At 43.6% G+C, this 17,152-nt stretch overlaps 6 protein-coding genes across 6 annotated transcripts; 5 read left to right on the forward strand and 1 right to left on the reverse strand.

Moving 5' to 3' along the window:
* Nucleotides 1-4,144: 4,144 nt before the first annotated feature.
* BRETT_001998 (uncharacterized protein) lies at nucleotides 4,145-6,061 on the forward strand (the record flags this gene model as incomplete). Its single annotated transcript, XM_041280536.1, has 1 exon — nucleotides 4,145-6,061. One exon carries the CDS (start codon nucleotides 4,145-4,147, stop codon nucleotides 6,059-6,061), a length of 1,917 nt encoding a protein of 638 aa, XP_041138327.1.
* An 864-nt stretch (nucleotides 6,062-6,925) lies between these two features.
* On the forward strand, nucleotides 6,926-9,394 carry GLN4 (Glutaminyl-tRNA synthetase; the record flags this gene model as incomplete). Its single annotated transcript, XM_041280537.1, has 1 exon — nucleotides 6,926-9,394. The coding sequence occupies one exon, from the start codon at nucleotides 6,926-6,928 to the stop codon at nucleotides 9,392-9,394; it is 2,469 nt and encodes an 822-aa protein (XP_041138328.1).
* A 331-nt stretch (nucleotides 9,395-9,725) lies between these two features.
* Nucleotides 9,726-11,420, forward strand: BRETT_002000 (uncharacterized protein; the record flags this gene model as incomplete). The annotated part of the gene is made up of 1 exon (XM_041280538.1): nucleotides 9,726-11,420. One exon carries the CDS (start codon nucleotides 9,726-9,728, stop codon nucleotides 11,418-11,420), a length of 1,695 nt encoding a protein of 564 aa, XP_041138329.1.
* A 425-nt stretch (nucleotides 11,421-11,845) lies between these two features.
* BRETT_002001 (uncharacterized protein) lies at nucleotides 11,846-14,185 on the forward strand (the record flags this gene model as incomplete). The annotated part of the gene is made up of 1 exon (XM_041280539.1): nucleotides 11,846-14,185. The coding sequence occupies one exon, from the start codon at nucleotides 11,846-11,848 to the stop codon at nucleotides 14,183-14,185; it is 2,340 nt and encodes a 779-aa protein (XP_041138330.1).
* A 156-nt stretch (nucleotides 14,186-14,341) lies between these two features.
* BRETT_002002 (uncharacterized protein) lies at nucleotides 14,342-15,334 on the reverse strand (the record flags this gene model as incomplete). Its single annotated transcript, XM_041280540.1, has 1 exon — nucleotides 14,342-15,334. The coding sequence occupies one exon, from the start codon at nucleotides 15,332-15,334 to the stop codon at nucleotides 14,342-14,344; it is 993 nt and encodes a 330-aa protein (XP_041138331.1).
* Nucleotides 15,335-15,792: 458 nt separating this feature from the next.
* On the forward strand, nucleotides 15,793-17,007 carry BRETT_002003 (uncharacterized protein; the record flags this gene model as incomplete). Its single annotated transcript, XM_041280541.1, has 1 exon — nucleotides 15,793-17,007. One exon carries the CDS (start codon nucleotides 15,793-15,795, stop codon nucleotides 17,005-17,007), a length of 1,215 nt encoding a protein of 404 aa, XP_041138332.1.
* Nucleotides 17,008-17,152: the final 145 nt, after the last annotated feature.

The raw sequence follows: 17,152 nt of genomic DNA on the forward strand, positions 1-17,152 counted from the left end.
AGACATTATATATACGTCCCGGCCACCATCAAACTTAGTGGCAGTTAAAGTTGGCTGGCTTTTCCAAATTCCCTTTTCGAGAAAACAGGTGTTTCACTCTGGCCCCAATACAAGGGAATTAAAGGTAAAATAATATATTTTAAAACCTTTTTTCACATTGCTTCTTTATTTCGGCCACTCACACAGGATTCTACTGCAAGACATTTCTAAATTCAGAGCCTAATTTCTTTGTCGCGCATCATCGCGAAAACTTTCTCTGTGGATTTCCCTGAAATATCTGAAATGGCTGGTATCACAAAATTCCAAATGCATTAGAATTTGCTAACTAACAATTTCGGAAACCATACAAACTGAATTTGGCCCATATTTGTCACTGTTTCGCTTTATTCATCATGAATATTCCTTAATCTGCAAATTCCATATCCATTTCAGGGCGGTAAGAAGGCAAAAAAAATTTTGCAAGGTCACTTTAGCGATGTGACAATTTTATGAGTAGGTTAGTCTGTCGTTTGCTCAAAGTTTACCATATATCTTTCCTAAACACATTTAACGCTATCCTTATCATAATGCAAATAATTTATGGCCACATTTCCAAAATGAGTACCACAGAAGCTTTTATACTGCCGTTCAAATGTATAGATATGTCAGTCCCAGGGAAAGCGAAAGACCAAAAAAAAAAAAAAAAAAAAAAATCGCGGCTGGTATGTAAAAACTTCCAAAAAGAGAAACTATCCTAGATTTTTTGGTATCAGCCATAACCCAACGACCTTCACTATTAATGAACAAAGTATGAAAACGGGGCCATGAGTTTATGACTTGCGCTTTTGTACATCTGTCAACACATAGCTAGCACTACTGATCTTATTAAATGTGCAATTGTGGTAAGTACTTTTGCATATCTTACATTTGTGTGGATTTAGTGTCTACAGTACTGGACTCTAACCTTTACAAGATAATCTTCTAGACTGGTTTATGAAATGCAGACATATTTGCCCGAAACAATACAGATATCTGTGCCATATATGTTAACCACTGTCCTTGTTATTTGTACATAAATATAATAATTGGGAAGATCGCAAATCATATGTCGGATTCTCTTTTTGACTAGACAGACCTTTAGGATCTGTTACGAGTACATCAAATAGGTATTTATGATCAACAGAGCTTGCGGAGAAATATAAACTTCTATATTCACATATCTTGCTCTGGCCCCTCTCTCTACTGGTGGTCTTGATTTCAAATATACAGTACTGTAAACATCTGATTCAAGGAGTGTAAAGATGTTTAGGGATAATAAGTAGCCTCTTATTCCACGTTTGTGGATTTAGTTTGCCGTATTTTTTTGAGCCCGGTTCAATTGAAACAAAAATTAATTCGGAAATTACTCGGGTGGTTTTATTTACGGAAGTATAGAATGTACATTCAGTAGCTGAGGATCAATCGGTCACCTGTCATCACTCAGGCTTATACTTACTCTCTTATGTTGGTGTTGTTCTGTGATCTAGAGTGTCAAGAGAATAAAGTATACAAATATCGGTCGATCCTAAATATCATACTCCATGTATTTCGTCACGGCCCTAGTGTTACAAATTAAGAAATAATTAGAGATGCGAAAATGCTGCACTTGCTTTCAAGCAATTTAGCGCCCCAAAAAAAATAAAAATAAAAAATAAATAATGCCAAGTATCACATACATAATCGACATTGAACGCCGTAAAAGTGACACATTTACGTAATATGTGACAAAGTTCATACACATTTATTATTGATAAGCTCGAGAGTCATGTTGAATGTTGCGGAAAGTGAACGCATGCACTTCTTCCTCGTTTATCGTAACTGTCACACAAAGTGAAATGAATGTCGGACTTCGAAATTATGAAGCAGCAATTGAAGACGGAAAAAATCCAACAAAAAATATTGTATTCGAGCGAATTGCCGAGCAGTGCCAAAAGCAACTGAAATCAACACCGATAACGCAGTGAAGTTGAATTTCACATTTCGGAAGAGACAACAGAAAAAGTCCGAAACGGAATATCCATAGGGGTTGGAAGAAGAGATAAAGAGCAGATTATCAAAAGCAATGACATGCAGATGATCTTATTGTTATTATGACTAAAAATACGGGGCCAAAATGATATGTTAGATTAGGCATAGGAAAATGTGACATCAATTTCAGGATCTGCATTATAGGGGAACGAGGATTTGTGAAACCACAATTTGTATCAGGAAAACGTTGTTCCGACTTAAATTTGTGGGGTAATGATTCACGAAATGTATTCCGATATATTCCTAAAAGAGCTGAATGGTAAATTATTTGCGCTTTTCATATTCTAATAATGTTATAAATGAACATGTTTATGACCTACTGCTTGGTCATAGTACAGGTATTTAATTTAATAGCTCATGTTGAGTTATGAGTGACGAAGTCGACGCGAGCGAAGAGCAAAAAAAAATAAATGCGATAAAATAAGAGAAAAATATAATAAAGAGGATAAATAAAATGTCGATATGAATTCTTATAGCAAAAGGAATAAAAATAAACATAATGCAATCCTGGAGATGAACAGGCAATGCGCGTGTATCCAAAAAAATACAATATTCTTGCATGAATAAAGCAATAAAACCTGGAGAAATCACGTTAACAATGTAATGCCCTCATCCAATACCCGGAATGGTCGGCTTAGCCCAAATGGCCGCTAACAAAAAAAAAAAAAAAAAGGTGGATTGGAAAAAAGGCAAAGCAAATACAGAAGAAAGTGAAAAAGCATGGATTAGTAATAAGTCTAGTTTAGGTGAAGTACAAGTTGAAGTAGTGAACGGAGCAGGGAATACTAGCAACAGGAAATCTCGGAGTATAATTCCAGACGTGTGAGCCCTTTTCGGCAATGCAGAAATTAAAAATGAAAGGATGACTTGATCCGTAGGTATGACGACTTCGTTTTCCCATGTATCAAATTAGTCCCTTGAAATTCGCGGTTCACTACTTCTTCGTTTCCCCGCCTTTCCCAAACAAATAGATTTGGAGTGAATTGTTTCGTGATTAAAACAACACAAAACAAACAATGTGGCTGTTCTTCTCGGGAAGAAAAAAAAGTCAAACTGCAAAGTGGCTCGAGCATACTTGTTTCTGGTAGTTTCTAGGAAGCGATGAAAGAAAAAAACTCGGAACACGGATGGAAAGCTGTAGGAGAAAAAAAAAATTGCAATTTCCCTAACTGAGAAAAAGTAGAGTGATAGATAATGCGGCAGCACCAGAAATCAACAATGATCACGAACAGAAAAGTATATTTTGTTTTTGTTGAGGGAAAGACAAAGAAATTTCCAAGGGAATAATATGATCAGGCAATTTTGCATAATAAGTATTGGGGTTCGAATAATCTCAACCTAGTTATTTTGTAGTACTTCCGATTGTTGGAAACTTAGCCGATTCATGAAAAATAAAGAGAAAGGGATAAAACAAAAAAGAGGGGCGCCCTAATCTACTGTTTTTTTTTTTCTTTAACTTTATTGCTGCTTTTTTAACCATTCCATTTTACGCTCCCCTTTCGTCCTAGTAAGTGGACTTCATATATATCTGATACGTATTCCGGCGTGTAATTTGGATGCTTTGATATTTTTTTGTTCGACTTGTTCCTTTCTAAGCTTTTACTTGTAAATCTTCTAATCTACGTCCTACTCTGTTATACCTCTTATTGCTATCTTGCTAGATACATAAAGGAGCCGTCTGGTTGTGGATTGCATTCTCCTGCTAGAAAAGGAGCAAGATAAATAAAAGAGAGAAAAAAAACAACTTTATTTTATCGCCAGTATCTTTTATCTATTAAGAAACTGTGCCGACAGAATTTAAAATTTGCAGTGCCCCTTTTTATAAATTAGGGACCACCTTTATAACAACAGTGGTGAAGCGAACAAAGCGTTGGTAGGAGCTTTTTTACCGCTCTTCCTTTATCCGCAAAGATAGATAAAGGCTCTGTTCGTTTGGATTGTTGTTGTTGTTGTTGATAACACGAAATTCCTAAGGTACAGTCTATAGATCAACCACCCAAATTTTTGCTGTTTGTCCATTTGCTTGTCATCAATTTACTTTACAAAGGTGCCTGATTTTCATTTTTACATTTAGCCCCGCACTTATACATATATCATCATGCCATACCTAGGTCCAAGATCGTTCGAAACAGCACCTCTAACCGCATCAAATTTATCTTGCTTGAATAGTGAGCTGGGACAAAGGGTTAATGCCCCATCATCCTCTGAAGTTACGGCGAAGAGTACAGGTGTTCCCTTAGTTTGTTCCAAAGTGCCTGATGAAATAATCAGTAAGGAGATGAAGGGCAGCAGCTCAACGTCCAATCAGAGCTCGGAGTTCGATTCCATACAATCGTCCACGTCACGTGATTCATCGTCACGATCTGCGGATGACGAACTTATTGTTTCCACACCTCTGTCTTCTGTCTCCAGCACTGGCTCAAGTAGCAGCTTGCATACTTTTGATGTTCCAGTCAACCTCCCAAGCAGAGAATCGACTATTTCTCAGGGAGACAATCAGACGATTGTTGGCGATGACGAAAATAAGACCATCGTGTCAGAAAAGCCGACCGATCTCAATCTCAACAACCCTGCCTTACACTTCTCCATGATGGCTTCGAAGCCAACAAATCATTCTTCCTCCTCATCTTCTAACTTGCAGAGACAGTCTCTTGGAACTCCATTAAAGAGAATTGCCAAGTCATTTGTCGACAATACCTCTTCAACCAAGCCTCACATACAGAGGCCAAGGCTTCTCAGAAAGAAGTCTGGTGAGCCTATCAAGTCATCGCTCAAGCTTCCATCCTTGGTCAGATCTGAGTCGATGCCAAATTCGAAATCCGTTCGGTTTGCACCACAGTTGGCAGACGTGAAGTTCTTCTTCAGAACAGAAAAGCCGGCCGCCGTGTCCAAAGAGACCTCAACTGTGCACCATGTGCACTCAAAAAAGCCGGTTTGGGACTTTGGAATGTCTTCTGGTTCTTCTGATGAAGAAGAAGAAGATAATGACTCTTTGCTTGGCAATGAAGAGTGTTGGGAACTCGTGTCAAACGACTCTGCCCCATCCAAGATGGACGTCAACTTTGCCAGATTTTCGACCGGCCGGCCCGTCGTTTTGGAGTCGGTGAAACTGAATTGTTCGAGAACGTCGTTGATCGGCTTTGTGTATGTCAAAAATGTGGCGTACCAGAAGAAGATCGTTATACGGTTGACCACAGATGACTGGAAAAGCTACATGGAGGTGGATAGCGCGAACTACATTTCGTCCAATCACATCTTCAAGTACTCGGACACATCCTCAAGTTATGACAAGTTCTCATTTATCCTCAAGCTTGACTCTATATGCAGCAACAAGCCTCTGGTGTGTGTCAAGTACTGCGTTCAGTACATATCCGGTGGTCACGTATACTGGGATAGCAACCATGGCCGGAATTTCAGTCTTATGCTAAAGAGAGCTGGTTCGACTACCGGAGTAAGAGTTTCTGGTCATCATTCCTCATCTCGTACATCGTTCAGTTCGGTCGAGCGGTCGCTGTTTGCTCCAGATGATGTTGGATTTAAGCTCAAGAAGAACGATAACTTCAATGAGTCGTTCAACTCCTCTGAGAAGTTCGAGTTCCAGCCAAAGAAGGCCAAGAACTATCTTCTGAAGAAGATCCAGTCCGAATCATGCATATCATCTCTGGCTACACATCATCTATCTGTTGCTTCGTTGAACGCAGCACGCATTCCAAGGTCTGCCAGACCTGCATCTGCCATTCGGTCTGAATTTGCTCCTAGTATTCATTATAGAAAGGCCTTCATGAGTGCAAGAAAGCCATCATTTGCTCCACAAAGACCCAGACCCGTTGCTTTTGGCACAGTGAACGATTTCAATGATTACAATCAGATCGTCAAAAACTTCTGCTTCTGTGGTTCTGATACAAATCCTGCAGGCTCTTCTTACAACTCCCCAAGCCATATGAATTATGCAGCAGCAGCTGCTGCTGGTGGCCGTAGCCTAAATAATGACTTTTCTTCATTATGCTTGAGCTAAGTGAAGTACACGAAAGTCATCTTTGTCCGTTGTTATTATGATATGCCACTCTTCCTGATTATTACATTCCGGCTATCGCCGGTAGTGCCATTGTTTGCGCTAATTATTCGTTGGCTATGTCTTTTATTTTTTATTTCTAGCGCACGCTGATACAGCATGTTTTATTTTATTCGATCCTATCCGGATCACACATCTTATTATCTCAATCTCTTCTTTGTTATTCCAAATGAGTCTAGAGTGGAAAAAAGAAGCTATTTGCATTTCTTGCACATGAACCAACCAGCCGTTTTTTTTTATTGTTATCGCTGATATGCTTTTTACTTGGTGGTTGCATATGTTCATTGTATTCTTGTTACGGGCTATTTCATCGCATTGCACACGTTGTTGCTATATATTCGCTGGCTATGTATTTTCTTTTCGCCTTAATTGATATTACTAGGATTTCCTTAAGTTTTACGTAAATGTAGGAATATCACTTCTGTTATGTTTTTTGTGCTTTATGGTTGGAGCCGATTTCCTTATCTGGATTTTGGTGATGTGCCTCCAGGCTGCAAGGCAGCAGATGAGATAGTAAAAAGAAGAAAAAAAAAAAGGTAAAAATGTTCCACCATAATGTAGCAAAGAGGAACAGGAGGGATGCTGAGCGAATTTCAGATTTTTAGAGGTCTTTTTTTTGCTTAGAAAAAATGGAGGTGAGATAACAGAAAAGGAGAAATAAAAAAAAAAATGGAATAAAAACGTTGAGAATGAAAAGTTGAACTCTAGAAAAAACCATACCTGCAGGTATGCACAATACAAAGCGATAATTATTCATAGATTTTGTTGAATTGAAATCACATTTGACTGAAGTACCAAACACACAAAATGGCAAGCGAAGAACCGATTTCCGAGGATAAGCTCGTGGAGCTTTTCTCCAAGGTTGGTTTTGATGATAAGAGAATCAAGGAGATTATGAGCAACAAAAAGATCTCACAATCATTGGGAGAACTTATTGAATTGACGGGAAGCATTCAGAATGGTGAACAGCTTGACAAGTCAAAGGATGCTTTATTGCATAATGTGGCAAACATGCTTAAGGGAAAGCATTTCAAGCACATTGATACACTAGTCAAGTATATTGTGTCGGACAAGCTCACCACAAACTTGCAGATTAAAGAGGCATTCAAGTACATAAAGGCACATCAGGACCAAGATGCAAAGGCTGTGTTTAACGAGGCGGCGTTTGAGGAAGAGTCTGGTGTGGGAATAAACGTTTCTCCAGCTCAGGTTAAGGCAGAAATCGGCAAGTACTTTGAGGAAAACAAGGATGAAGTCATCGCTACCAGGTACAGAGCAGTGCCTAAGATCTTTGCACACGTCAAGGGAATCAAGGCGCTCAAATGGGCATCGCCCTCGCTCTTCAAGCCTACCATTGATGCATTTTTGCTCGAGTATCTAGGACCAAAAGACGAGAGAGACACCCAGAAGCCCAAGAAAAGCGGCAAGAAGAAGCAGGCGAAGAATGCCAAGAAGGATTCCAAGCATGCAGAATCGGACTTGACCTCTGGAAAGTCACACAACATGTTTACAGAGGGATTTCTTGGGGATCTTCACAAGCCGGGAGAAGAGCCTCAAAAATGGTCAGATGTGATCCAGGCACACCGTGATTTCATCCAAGGTCACGTGTACACGCGATTTCCACCAGAGCCGAACGGATTCTTGCATATTGGCCACTCGAAGGCCATCATGGTGAATTTCGGATTTGCGAAGTACAACGATGGAAAATGTTATCTTCGTTTTGATGACACGAATCCAGAGGCAGAGGACCAGATTTACTTCGATTCCATAAAGCGGTGCGTGAAATGGCTTGGATACAAGCCTTGGAAAATCACATATTCGTCAGATTACTTCGACAGGTTGTACGAGTTGGCCGAGCAGCTTATTAAGACTGGATACGGGTATGTGGACCACTCAACTCCGGAACAGGTGAAGGAGCAGCGAGGAATTAAAGCCGACGGAACGCCCGGCGGCAAGAGAACGGCCTCTCCATGGAGAGAGAGACCTGCAGAAGAATCGTTGGCAGATTTCAGGAAGATGAGAGATGGATTCTACAAACCGGGAGAGGCCACCTTGAGAATGAAGCAGGACTTGAACTCTCCTTCTCCCCAGATGTGGGATTTGGTGGCCTACCGAGTGCTCGACAAGCCACATCCAAGAACTGGCTCCAAGTGGAAAATATATCCAACTTACGACTTTACGCACTGCCTTGTCGATTCGTTTGAGAACATCACGCATTCCTTATGCACGACTGAGTTTATCATGAGCAGGAAGAGTTACGAGTGGCTTTGCGACGTTTTGCATGTGTACAGACCACCTCAGCGTGAATATGGACGGTTGAACATTACTGGAACAGTTCTGTCCAAGAGGAAGATTGCCAAACTTGTCAAAGGCAAGTATGTGAGGTCGTGGGATGACCCTAGGCTCTACACTTTGGAGTCTTTGAGGAGAAGAGGAGTTCCTCCAGGGGCCATTTTGACCTTTATCAACACGTTGGGTGTGACAACTTCCACCACCAACATTCAGGTGACTCGTTTTGAGAGTGCGGTCCGCGACTATTTGAACGACACCACTCCAAGGTTGATGATGATCGTCGATCCGTTGAAGGTTGTTTTGGACAACGTTCCGGACGACTTTGGCGAGACTGTTGAGCTCCCATACAAGCCAGGAAACAATTCCATGGGTTCGCACACTTTGACTTTGACCAAAATCTTCTATATTGATGCATCCGACTACCGGGATGAGAAATCCAAGGGTTACTTCCGTTTGGCACCTGGCCAGCCGGTTGGTTTGATGAGGGTTCCACACAATATTGCAGTGAAGTCAGTTGAGAAAGACGAAAACACCGGAAAGCCGGCTTTGGTCCACGCCGAGTACATAGAGGAGGAGAATACGGGAAAGAAGTCGAAACCCAAGGCATACATCCAGTGGGTTCCGATTTCCGAGTCCCAGAACTCGCCTGTGAAAATATCAGAGGTCCGTGTTTACAACCAGCTTTTCAAGTCCGAGAATCCAGACTCCAACCCTGATGGATACCTTGCTGATCTCAACAAGGAGTCCGAGGAAGTTATTAGTGGTGCTTTGATCGAGCCTGCCTTTAGAGATATTGAGGCTAGGTCTCCTTTAAATATTCCATTCTCGGACCCTCGGTTCTCCATTAAGGAGGAAAAGGGCCCTGAAACAGTCCGTTTCCAGGCTGTCAGAGTTGGTTACTTCTGTGTTGATAAGGAGTCTTCTGATGAGAAGCTTGTTTTGAACAGAGTTGTCACTCTTAAGGAGGATTCTGCAAAGAACTGAGAGAGCTTGGTGATTTCTACTTTTACCATCCTGGCCCGGACTCTCGTTAATTACATTGATTGGGCTTTTAGTTTCTTAATAGTTACTACATATTGTATGAAGAGTGTAAATTAAAGTACTTTAACTTGATTTGGTTTAGTATCACCGATGTATATCTGGTTTAGTATTGTGGGAGATCTTTTTGATTTGTTAGCTTTTTTTTTTTTTTTTTTATCGAAAATTTTTCAGCTTCCTGATATTGCAGATATGTCTTGCCTTATCTAGCCCGATTTATCTTGCACTCATACCATCTATTTATTCACCATCTACATACAATAGAGTGCATACAGATATGGCTGTTCAGGTTGCAAAAGATTACGTGGATGAGGATGTCAGCTTTGAGTCGCTCCATTTGGATCCACGGCTCATTCAGGCAATCAACAAACTTGGATATGAGCATCCTACTTTAGTGCAGACCCAATCGATAAAGCTTTCGTTGGAAGACAAGAAGGACATTATTGCAAGAGCATCGACGGGTTCCGGAAAAACTGCTGCCTACTGCATTCCAATTATACAGTCAATTCTTACAGATAGGGAAGGAAGTAGAAGTTCAGAGCATCATACCAAAGCAATAATCCTGGTTCCCACAAAGGAATTGTCAAAGCAGGTGAGCGATTTCCTAAATGATCTATGTGTGTTTTGCAGCAAGGAAGTGAGGCTTTTAAATGCAACAGAGTCTCTTGGGGATGATCTTTTGAGCTCACTTGTGGATGAGCATCCAGAGATTATAATTTCAACACCGTCTAAACTTGTGAGCATATTTGAAAATCACAAGAACCTCACGTTTGCGGACTTAAAGTACTTTGTGATCGACGAGGTGGATTTGGTGGTAAGCTATGGCTATAATGATGACTTGGAGAAGCTTTCAGATCAGTACTTAAACATGAAGCAGGGTGTCCAGGTGTTTATGATGAGTGCAACTTTGAACGAAGACGTGGATGCTTTGAAGAAGAGGTTTTGCACCAAGCCAGCAGTTCTAAGATTGCAAGATGTGAGTGAGGATAACAAGGACCTTAGGCAATACTATATCAAGACCGGGGAGTTGGACAAGTTCCTCCTCATCTACGTGATTCTAAAGTTGAATCTTATTAAGGGAAAGATCCTCATATTTGTTAATGATCTGGACAGAGGATACAGGCTAAAGCTTTACCTACAGAATTTCGGAATCAGGAGTTGTATATTGAACTCGGAGCTTCCCCTCAACTCTCGTCTGCATATCGTTGAGCAGTTCAATAAGAACGTCTACCATCTTTTAATAGCGACCGACGAGTCGAATGAGCAGGATGCAGAAGATAAGGATGAAAAGAAGAGTTCCAAGAGTTCCAAGAAAGCGGACTACGGAGTTTCTCGTGGTGTGGACTTTAAGAATGTGGCATGCGTTTTGAACTTTGATTTGCCAACTTCCTCAAGAGCATACATTCATAGAGTGGGACGTACGGCAAGGGCTGGAAAGTCTGGAATTTCGCTTTCATTTGTTGTCGATGCAAAGGAATGGGGAAAGCACAGAGCATCAAGTCTCGCAACGGCCAGAAAAGATGAAAAGGTGATGGAAAGAATTAGAAGAGCCCAGACAAAGCTTGGATATGAACTCGAGCCTTACCAGTTCGACAAAGCGCAGTTGGACAATTTTAGATACAGAATGGAGGATTCTTTCAGGTCCATTACAAGGGCAGCGATCCGGGAGGCCCGCTTGAGGGAAATCAAGATGGAGTTGATCACATCTGAGAAGTTGAAGAGGCATTTTGAGGAAAATCCGGAAGACCTAGCTACATTGAGGCATGACAAGGCAGTTTCGAAAGTGAGGAGTGATCAGAACTTGAAAGACGTTCCAGACTATCTTCTTCCAAAGGTGGCCAGGAAGAACCCATCACAGGTTGGATTTGTGCCATTTAACAGGTCTAATGGAAGGAAACGGAGAAGAGGCGGACGCAATGGAAAAGATTGGAAGAAGAGGAAGGTGGACCCATTGAAGAAGTTCAGGAAGTAGCGCTATACAGTGTAATTTAGGTATGAATAAAGTAGGAAAGACGGAATAAGTAGGAAATAAAGAAGTAATGAAGTAATGAAGTAAAGAAGTAAAGAAATCAGAACACTTCCTTGCAATGTTTCAGGAGCTACTTAATTCCCAATAGGGTGCTAATACCGGTCATACACCCTTTAGGGTGAAATTTTTCACACTGACATTTCGAGGCTCGCTCGCTTAAATGATGACTTTTCATTTTTTTTTTTTTTTTTTCATCTTTCGTTCCCGCCGTCATTTTCGTATGCGAACATCGCGTTATTGTCAAGTAAATATATACGTAACACTCAATAAGAGCATAAACTTGGTTCGTTGACAGGTTTCCCTTTGTAAACAATTTAAGGCATTGGCAGGACCGCAAGACTAGCATAGACAGTTTGTGGGAATTCACAATGGGTCGTGTTTCAAAGAAAGTACCGGCTGCTGAGGCTGAAAATATAGCAGCAGGCTCAGACAGCACTACAGAACTTGTGGTTAAGAAAGGTTTAGAACGTGAGTATGTGGTGAGCGAACATTCCAGCAAGGTTCTCGATCAGAGACTCCACACATCGAGCAAAGAGAAGCTTCTGGTTGCAGCACTCGTTGCCGTGACGCTTTACATACGTACAACAGGTCTACAATCGCCAAGTGAGGTTGTTTTTGACGAGGTGCACTTTGGAAAGTTTGCAGCCAAGTACATCCGGCACGAGTTTTTCATGGACGTGCACCCACCGCTCGCCAAGATGCTATACGGGCTTGTTGGATTCTTGGGCGGGTTCAACGGCAACTTCAACTTTGAGAAAATCGGAGACGATTACCCGTCTTCCGTGCCATATGTGTTCATGAGGCAGTTTTCGGCATTCTGCGGAGTGTCCACGGTGCTGCTCATGTACTACACATTGAAGCTAACTGGCTGCAAGCCGGTTGTGTGCTTCATCACGTCTCTTTTGCTCGTTTTTGAGAGTGCAACGGCCACCATTGACCGGTTCATCCTCCTTGACTCACCCATGATCATGTTCATCTCTGCAGCCATCTACTCGTACATCAAGCTCGACATCGCCAAGCCATTCTCGTGCCTCTGGTACAAGTCACTCGTTGCATCGGGCATCTGTCTCGGTTTGGCGGCCTCCTCGAAGTGGGTTGGCCTCTTCACCATTGGCTGGGCCGCCGTGTGCACGGTGATCCGTCTCTGGTTCGCAATTGGCGACTTGGACGTGCCAGCACGCCAGATCTGGAAGCAGGCGTTGCTGCGGTTGTTTGCCACGGTTCTAGCGGTGCTCACAATCTACATTGGCAGCTTCTACGTCCACTTCAGTGTTCTCAACACCAACGAGGGAGACGCGACATCTTTCGTGTCGTCTGCCTTCAGGGCGTCGTTCGACCACAACAGTCTCCCCGGCCCAACTCTCGCCGACGTGGGCATCTCGTCGATCGTCACCATCAAGCACTTGAACAGCCCTGAGGCCTACTTGCACTCGCATGGCCACAACTACGAGGGGGGATCCAAGCAGCAGCAGGTGACCCTGTATCCTTATCAGGATGACAACAACAGGTGGAGCGTCGAGCTGTACAACCTAACCACGGAGCCCAAGCAGTTCGTGCCGATTCTAGACGGCACCAAGATCCGGTTGAGACACATCATGACAGCCAGAAGGTTGCACTCGCACGATATCCGGCCTGCAGTCAGCAATGTGGACTGGCAGAACGAGGCAAGCTGCTACGGGTACGAGGGCTTCGAGGGGGACCCGAACGACGACTTTGTCGTGGAAATCGACAAGGACTTGTCGAAGCCCGGCGTTGCCCAGCAACGTGTCAGGGCCATCGACACCGTTTTCCGGCTCCACCATGCCATGACGGGCTGCTACTTGTTCTCGCACATGGCACAGCTCCCTAAGTGGGGATTTGAGCAGAACGAGGTCACGTGTGCACGCTCGGGCATCAAACCCTTGTCCCTATGGTACATTGAGGACAACCAGAACTTGTACTTGGACCAGGATGCCGCCGACAAGGTCGAGTACAAGCCTTTGAACTTCTGGCAGCGGCTGCTTGAGCTCAACAAGGCCATGTGGAACCTCAACGAGGGTCTCACCCAGCACCACGTCTACGAATCCTCTCCTTACTCGTGGCCACTTCTTCTACGCGGAATTTCCTACTGGAAGGGCCAATCTGGCCAGCTCTACCTGCTCGGCAACCCCGTTGTGTGGTGGATCGCCTCCTTCATCTTCGTGCCCTTTGCAGTTTTCGTCGTGTTCAAGATTTTCCGCTGGCAGTACGGCTCCAGGCTCACATACGACGCCTCGGTCTTCAACTACCTCAACTACATGGCACAGTTCGGCTTTGGCTGGCTTCTCCACTACGCACCTTTCTTTCTCATGGGAAGACAGCTCTTCCTCCACCACTATCTCCCAGCCCTCTACTTTGGAATCCTGGCTCTTGGCCAGACCCTCGAGCTCTTCAACTCGTACATTTTCCGCTCTCGGAAGTTCCTCTCCTACGCTCTGCTCGTTGCCCTACTTGCAGCCGCCGTTTTCGGCTTCCTTCAACGGAAAGCCATCGTTTATGGTGGCAGCTGGTCCGAGGTCAAGTGCTCTGCCTCCAAGTGGCTCCCAGGCTGGGATTATGACTGCAATGTTTATCCTGTGGAGGAGCCTCCTTCGCCTGTTGTTGGCTCCTTGTCCTCGCAGCCGGTTCCAACTTCCTCTGCCATCAACTTTGACGAGGCTGTCAGTGTTCCTCTTAAGGATGAGCTATGAGAACGCGGCAAAGGTGAAGTAGGCGTTGCTTTCTTGGCAATGCTCCGCTTATGCAGGCCGTTCATCTACTTTTCATTTGCTTTTTCGTACATCTCTTACATAAGTGTATACTTCGCCACAAATATATATAACAAACTGTTGTATAAACTGAGAATCTCACTTCTTCTCATCAATCATCTCCCTGAGCAGCTTTATCTGTGCTGGCCCAGTCCGACAGCACCCTCCCACTAATCCAAGTCTCTTTTTCGACAAAAACACCTCGGCCGCCTCCCTGAAAGCCTGCTGTAGATCGGTCGTTCCTAGCTTATCGTCCATGATCCACTCCTTCGTTATTCCGTCGTATATCTCGCCCGAGTTCGGATATATCACGATCCTGCACTGCCTGTCAAGGTTGTGGAAATTGCCAAACTCCAAGTCGAACTTCTCGATAAGCACTTTACTGGTCCGGAGACCGCAGCAGTTCGCACCAACTGCAACCAAGTTCTCCTCAAGGTGTCCGTCGATGTACTCAAGCACTTTGTGAAGCAAAGAGCCATCTGCTAGAACCATCTCCGGGCTGCAACTCAAGGCAAGGTAGTATGGCTTGTAGGGCTTGCCAGCTTTCTTTGCCTCATCTAGTTTTGTCTTCATCATCTCAAGAATCGATTTCACCTCCTCGAACGATGGGATCGTCTCAAAGCCGATGAGATCCACAAGCGGGGAGTTGTAGAGATAGTCGAGCCGGTCGGAATGGAACGCCTTCATTTCCTCATTGCTGATTTCCGGATAGTGACCGGTGAACTCGGCACCATCTGCCAAATAGGCGCCAAATGGCCCGATACTTCCAACAATCATCGCTTTCTTGCCTGTTTTCTCGAAATGCTTCTGTCTCGCACTGTCCGCGATGTCTATGGCCTTCTGGTATGTTGAGTGAGGGTCTAGATCGTGCTTAATAAGTCCCTTTTTCGTAAGTTGATAGGTGGCAGTTTCAATTAGCTCACTTCCACAGTTCAAATAATCCAAATACACCTCCTCCAATTTCTCCGGCTCGCTTATAACGGCAATTCCCGACCAGAGCTTATCGTTCAAACTCACGCCATGCTTCTCCAACTCGGTTCCGGTGGCCCCATCCAAAAGGAGCGGCTTATTCTTTGGAAATTTGAATGTCATCTTGCAGTATTGCTCAGTGTGATTGATTAATTAGCTCTGTATCGTAAATCTAATATCGCTTTTCTTCTTATCCTGTAGGTAACCTTCAGTGGAAATATGTACCCAACCAAGAAATGATGAACTATATATAAAGAAGACGCTGTGGCTTGCTTTGTATCTCTTCAATATCCGCACTCCTCGTACTTATATACCGGGTACGAGCGAAGAATGCAGGCGATACATTTTGGGCCGGCGTAAAAATCCATCTTTTTCCCTACCCCGCGAATTGCGAAAAAAAGTAACTTTTTGAGTGAAAGCAACGTCACAATTTGGCGCGTCGGTCTTTCTTCTCCAATTGTTTTTCCATTATGCTTTTTTTTTTGCTTTGACTCATGGCTCCACAATGTATCTCGTGATTCGCCTTTTTCTGTCATTTCTGAGTCACAGATTTTCGTTTCATCGGCAAACACGTATGCACGATGGTTAATATGGCGAACGAGGATGATCAGACGATTGCCGATATTCATAAATGGCTTCCGTTTGTAAAACAGAAGTCCGACAATCTGATTAGAGAATCATCAGCAGCAGGAACTTTGCTGAATGCAAACAGCCTCAAGAGCCTCGTGCAGCAGAGCTTGCCGAATAATGCAGGTAGCTCTGTCCAGCTGACTGTCGAATGGGTCTGCTTTTTAAATTCCTACCTTAGGCAGATCGACTATACAACAATTTCATCAGAAGCGAAATCTTTGTGGCAGTATGTGGTGAGTCTCTGTGTTTCATTCTTTGGAAAGGCCAATTTGCGTGTCTTGTACTCTTGTCCGGAGCTGGCGGGCTTGTTCAACGAGTTCATCACTCACTTTGTGCATCTAAACAGCGATCTCACCTCAAAATGCTTGCTTGACATGGCCAAAGACTACCTCAAGCTTAATACTGGGTGCTTGAACTACCTCGAGTACCTTACGGTCGATCGACTTTCTGCCGAGAAGCGGTTCCAGGATATCGTCGCACTCTGCACTGGGCCTGGCGAGGGAGCCGGGTCGCTGCTTGAGTTTGCGTCGATCGACGCGTCGTCGCTCACCCGGAAGCGTGTTCTGCGTCTGTTTGTGAACTGTGCGAAGTCATTGTTTGTTGCTCATCAATATCGTGCAGCGCACGAAACCCTTGAGATCGTGTTTAATTTGCCCGTCACATTATCGCAGGATGGAGAAATATCGGAGATTGTTTCCCTTTACGTGCTTACTGTGATCTTATTGGACAAGAAGCAGTGCAATGTGGATCCATACCTGATAAAATTTGCGTCTGCAGTGCCGCCAAACCTCCTGAAGATGTTTCAGTGCTACTATAGCTGCCGGTTTGAGCAGTTTGTGAGGCTCATACTTCTTGAATATACGCAAAGAAGTGAGGCATTTGGGGAAGAAGAGTATCTGTTCACAAAACGTGTTGTGGCGCGATTACTCGGTAATATGTGCAGGAAAAAGAATGCTGGCATTTTGGGAAAGCGGGAAAATGTTTCTGGTGATGAGTTGAAGCGGGTTGATGCAGTTTGCAGGCTAGATCCGGTTGTCCGCCCGCTGGGAATAGATATAAGAGCGGAGAAGTATTACCAGAGTGGTCCATCTGCAAATGAGATACAGGATGAGTTGCAGGAGTTGGTGAGGTGGAACGGGGAGTTAAGTAAGCAGAGGCGTGATTGAGTGTGTAATATCTTTACTAATAGAGACTAAGTCGAATGTATAGTGTAGCTTAGCGGATTTGAAGAGAGTAGATAGTGTGATATTTTCCAGAAGTTTGCTAGCCAAGTTAGGAAGGTTGGACATATACATGTCGTTATATTGCCGT

The sequence above is a fragment of the Brettanomyces bruxellensis genome, chromosome 9 (genome assembly GCF_011074885.1).
Source record: "Brettanomyces bruxellensis chromosome 9, complete sequence".
NCBI lineage: Eukaryota > Fungi > Ascomycota > Pichiomycetes > Pichiales > Pichiaceae > Brettanomyces > Brettanomyces bruxellensis.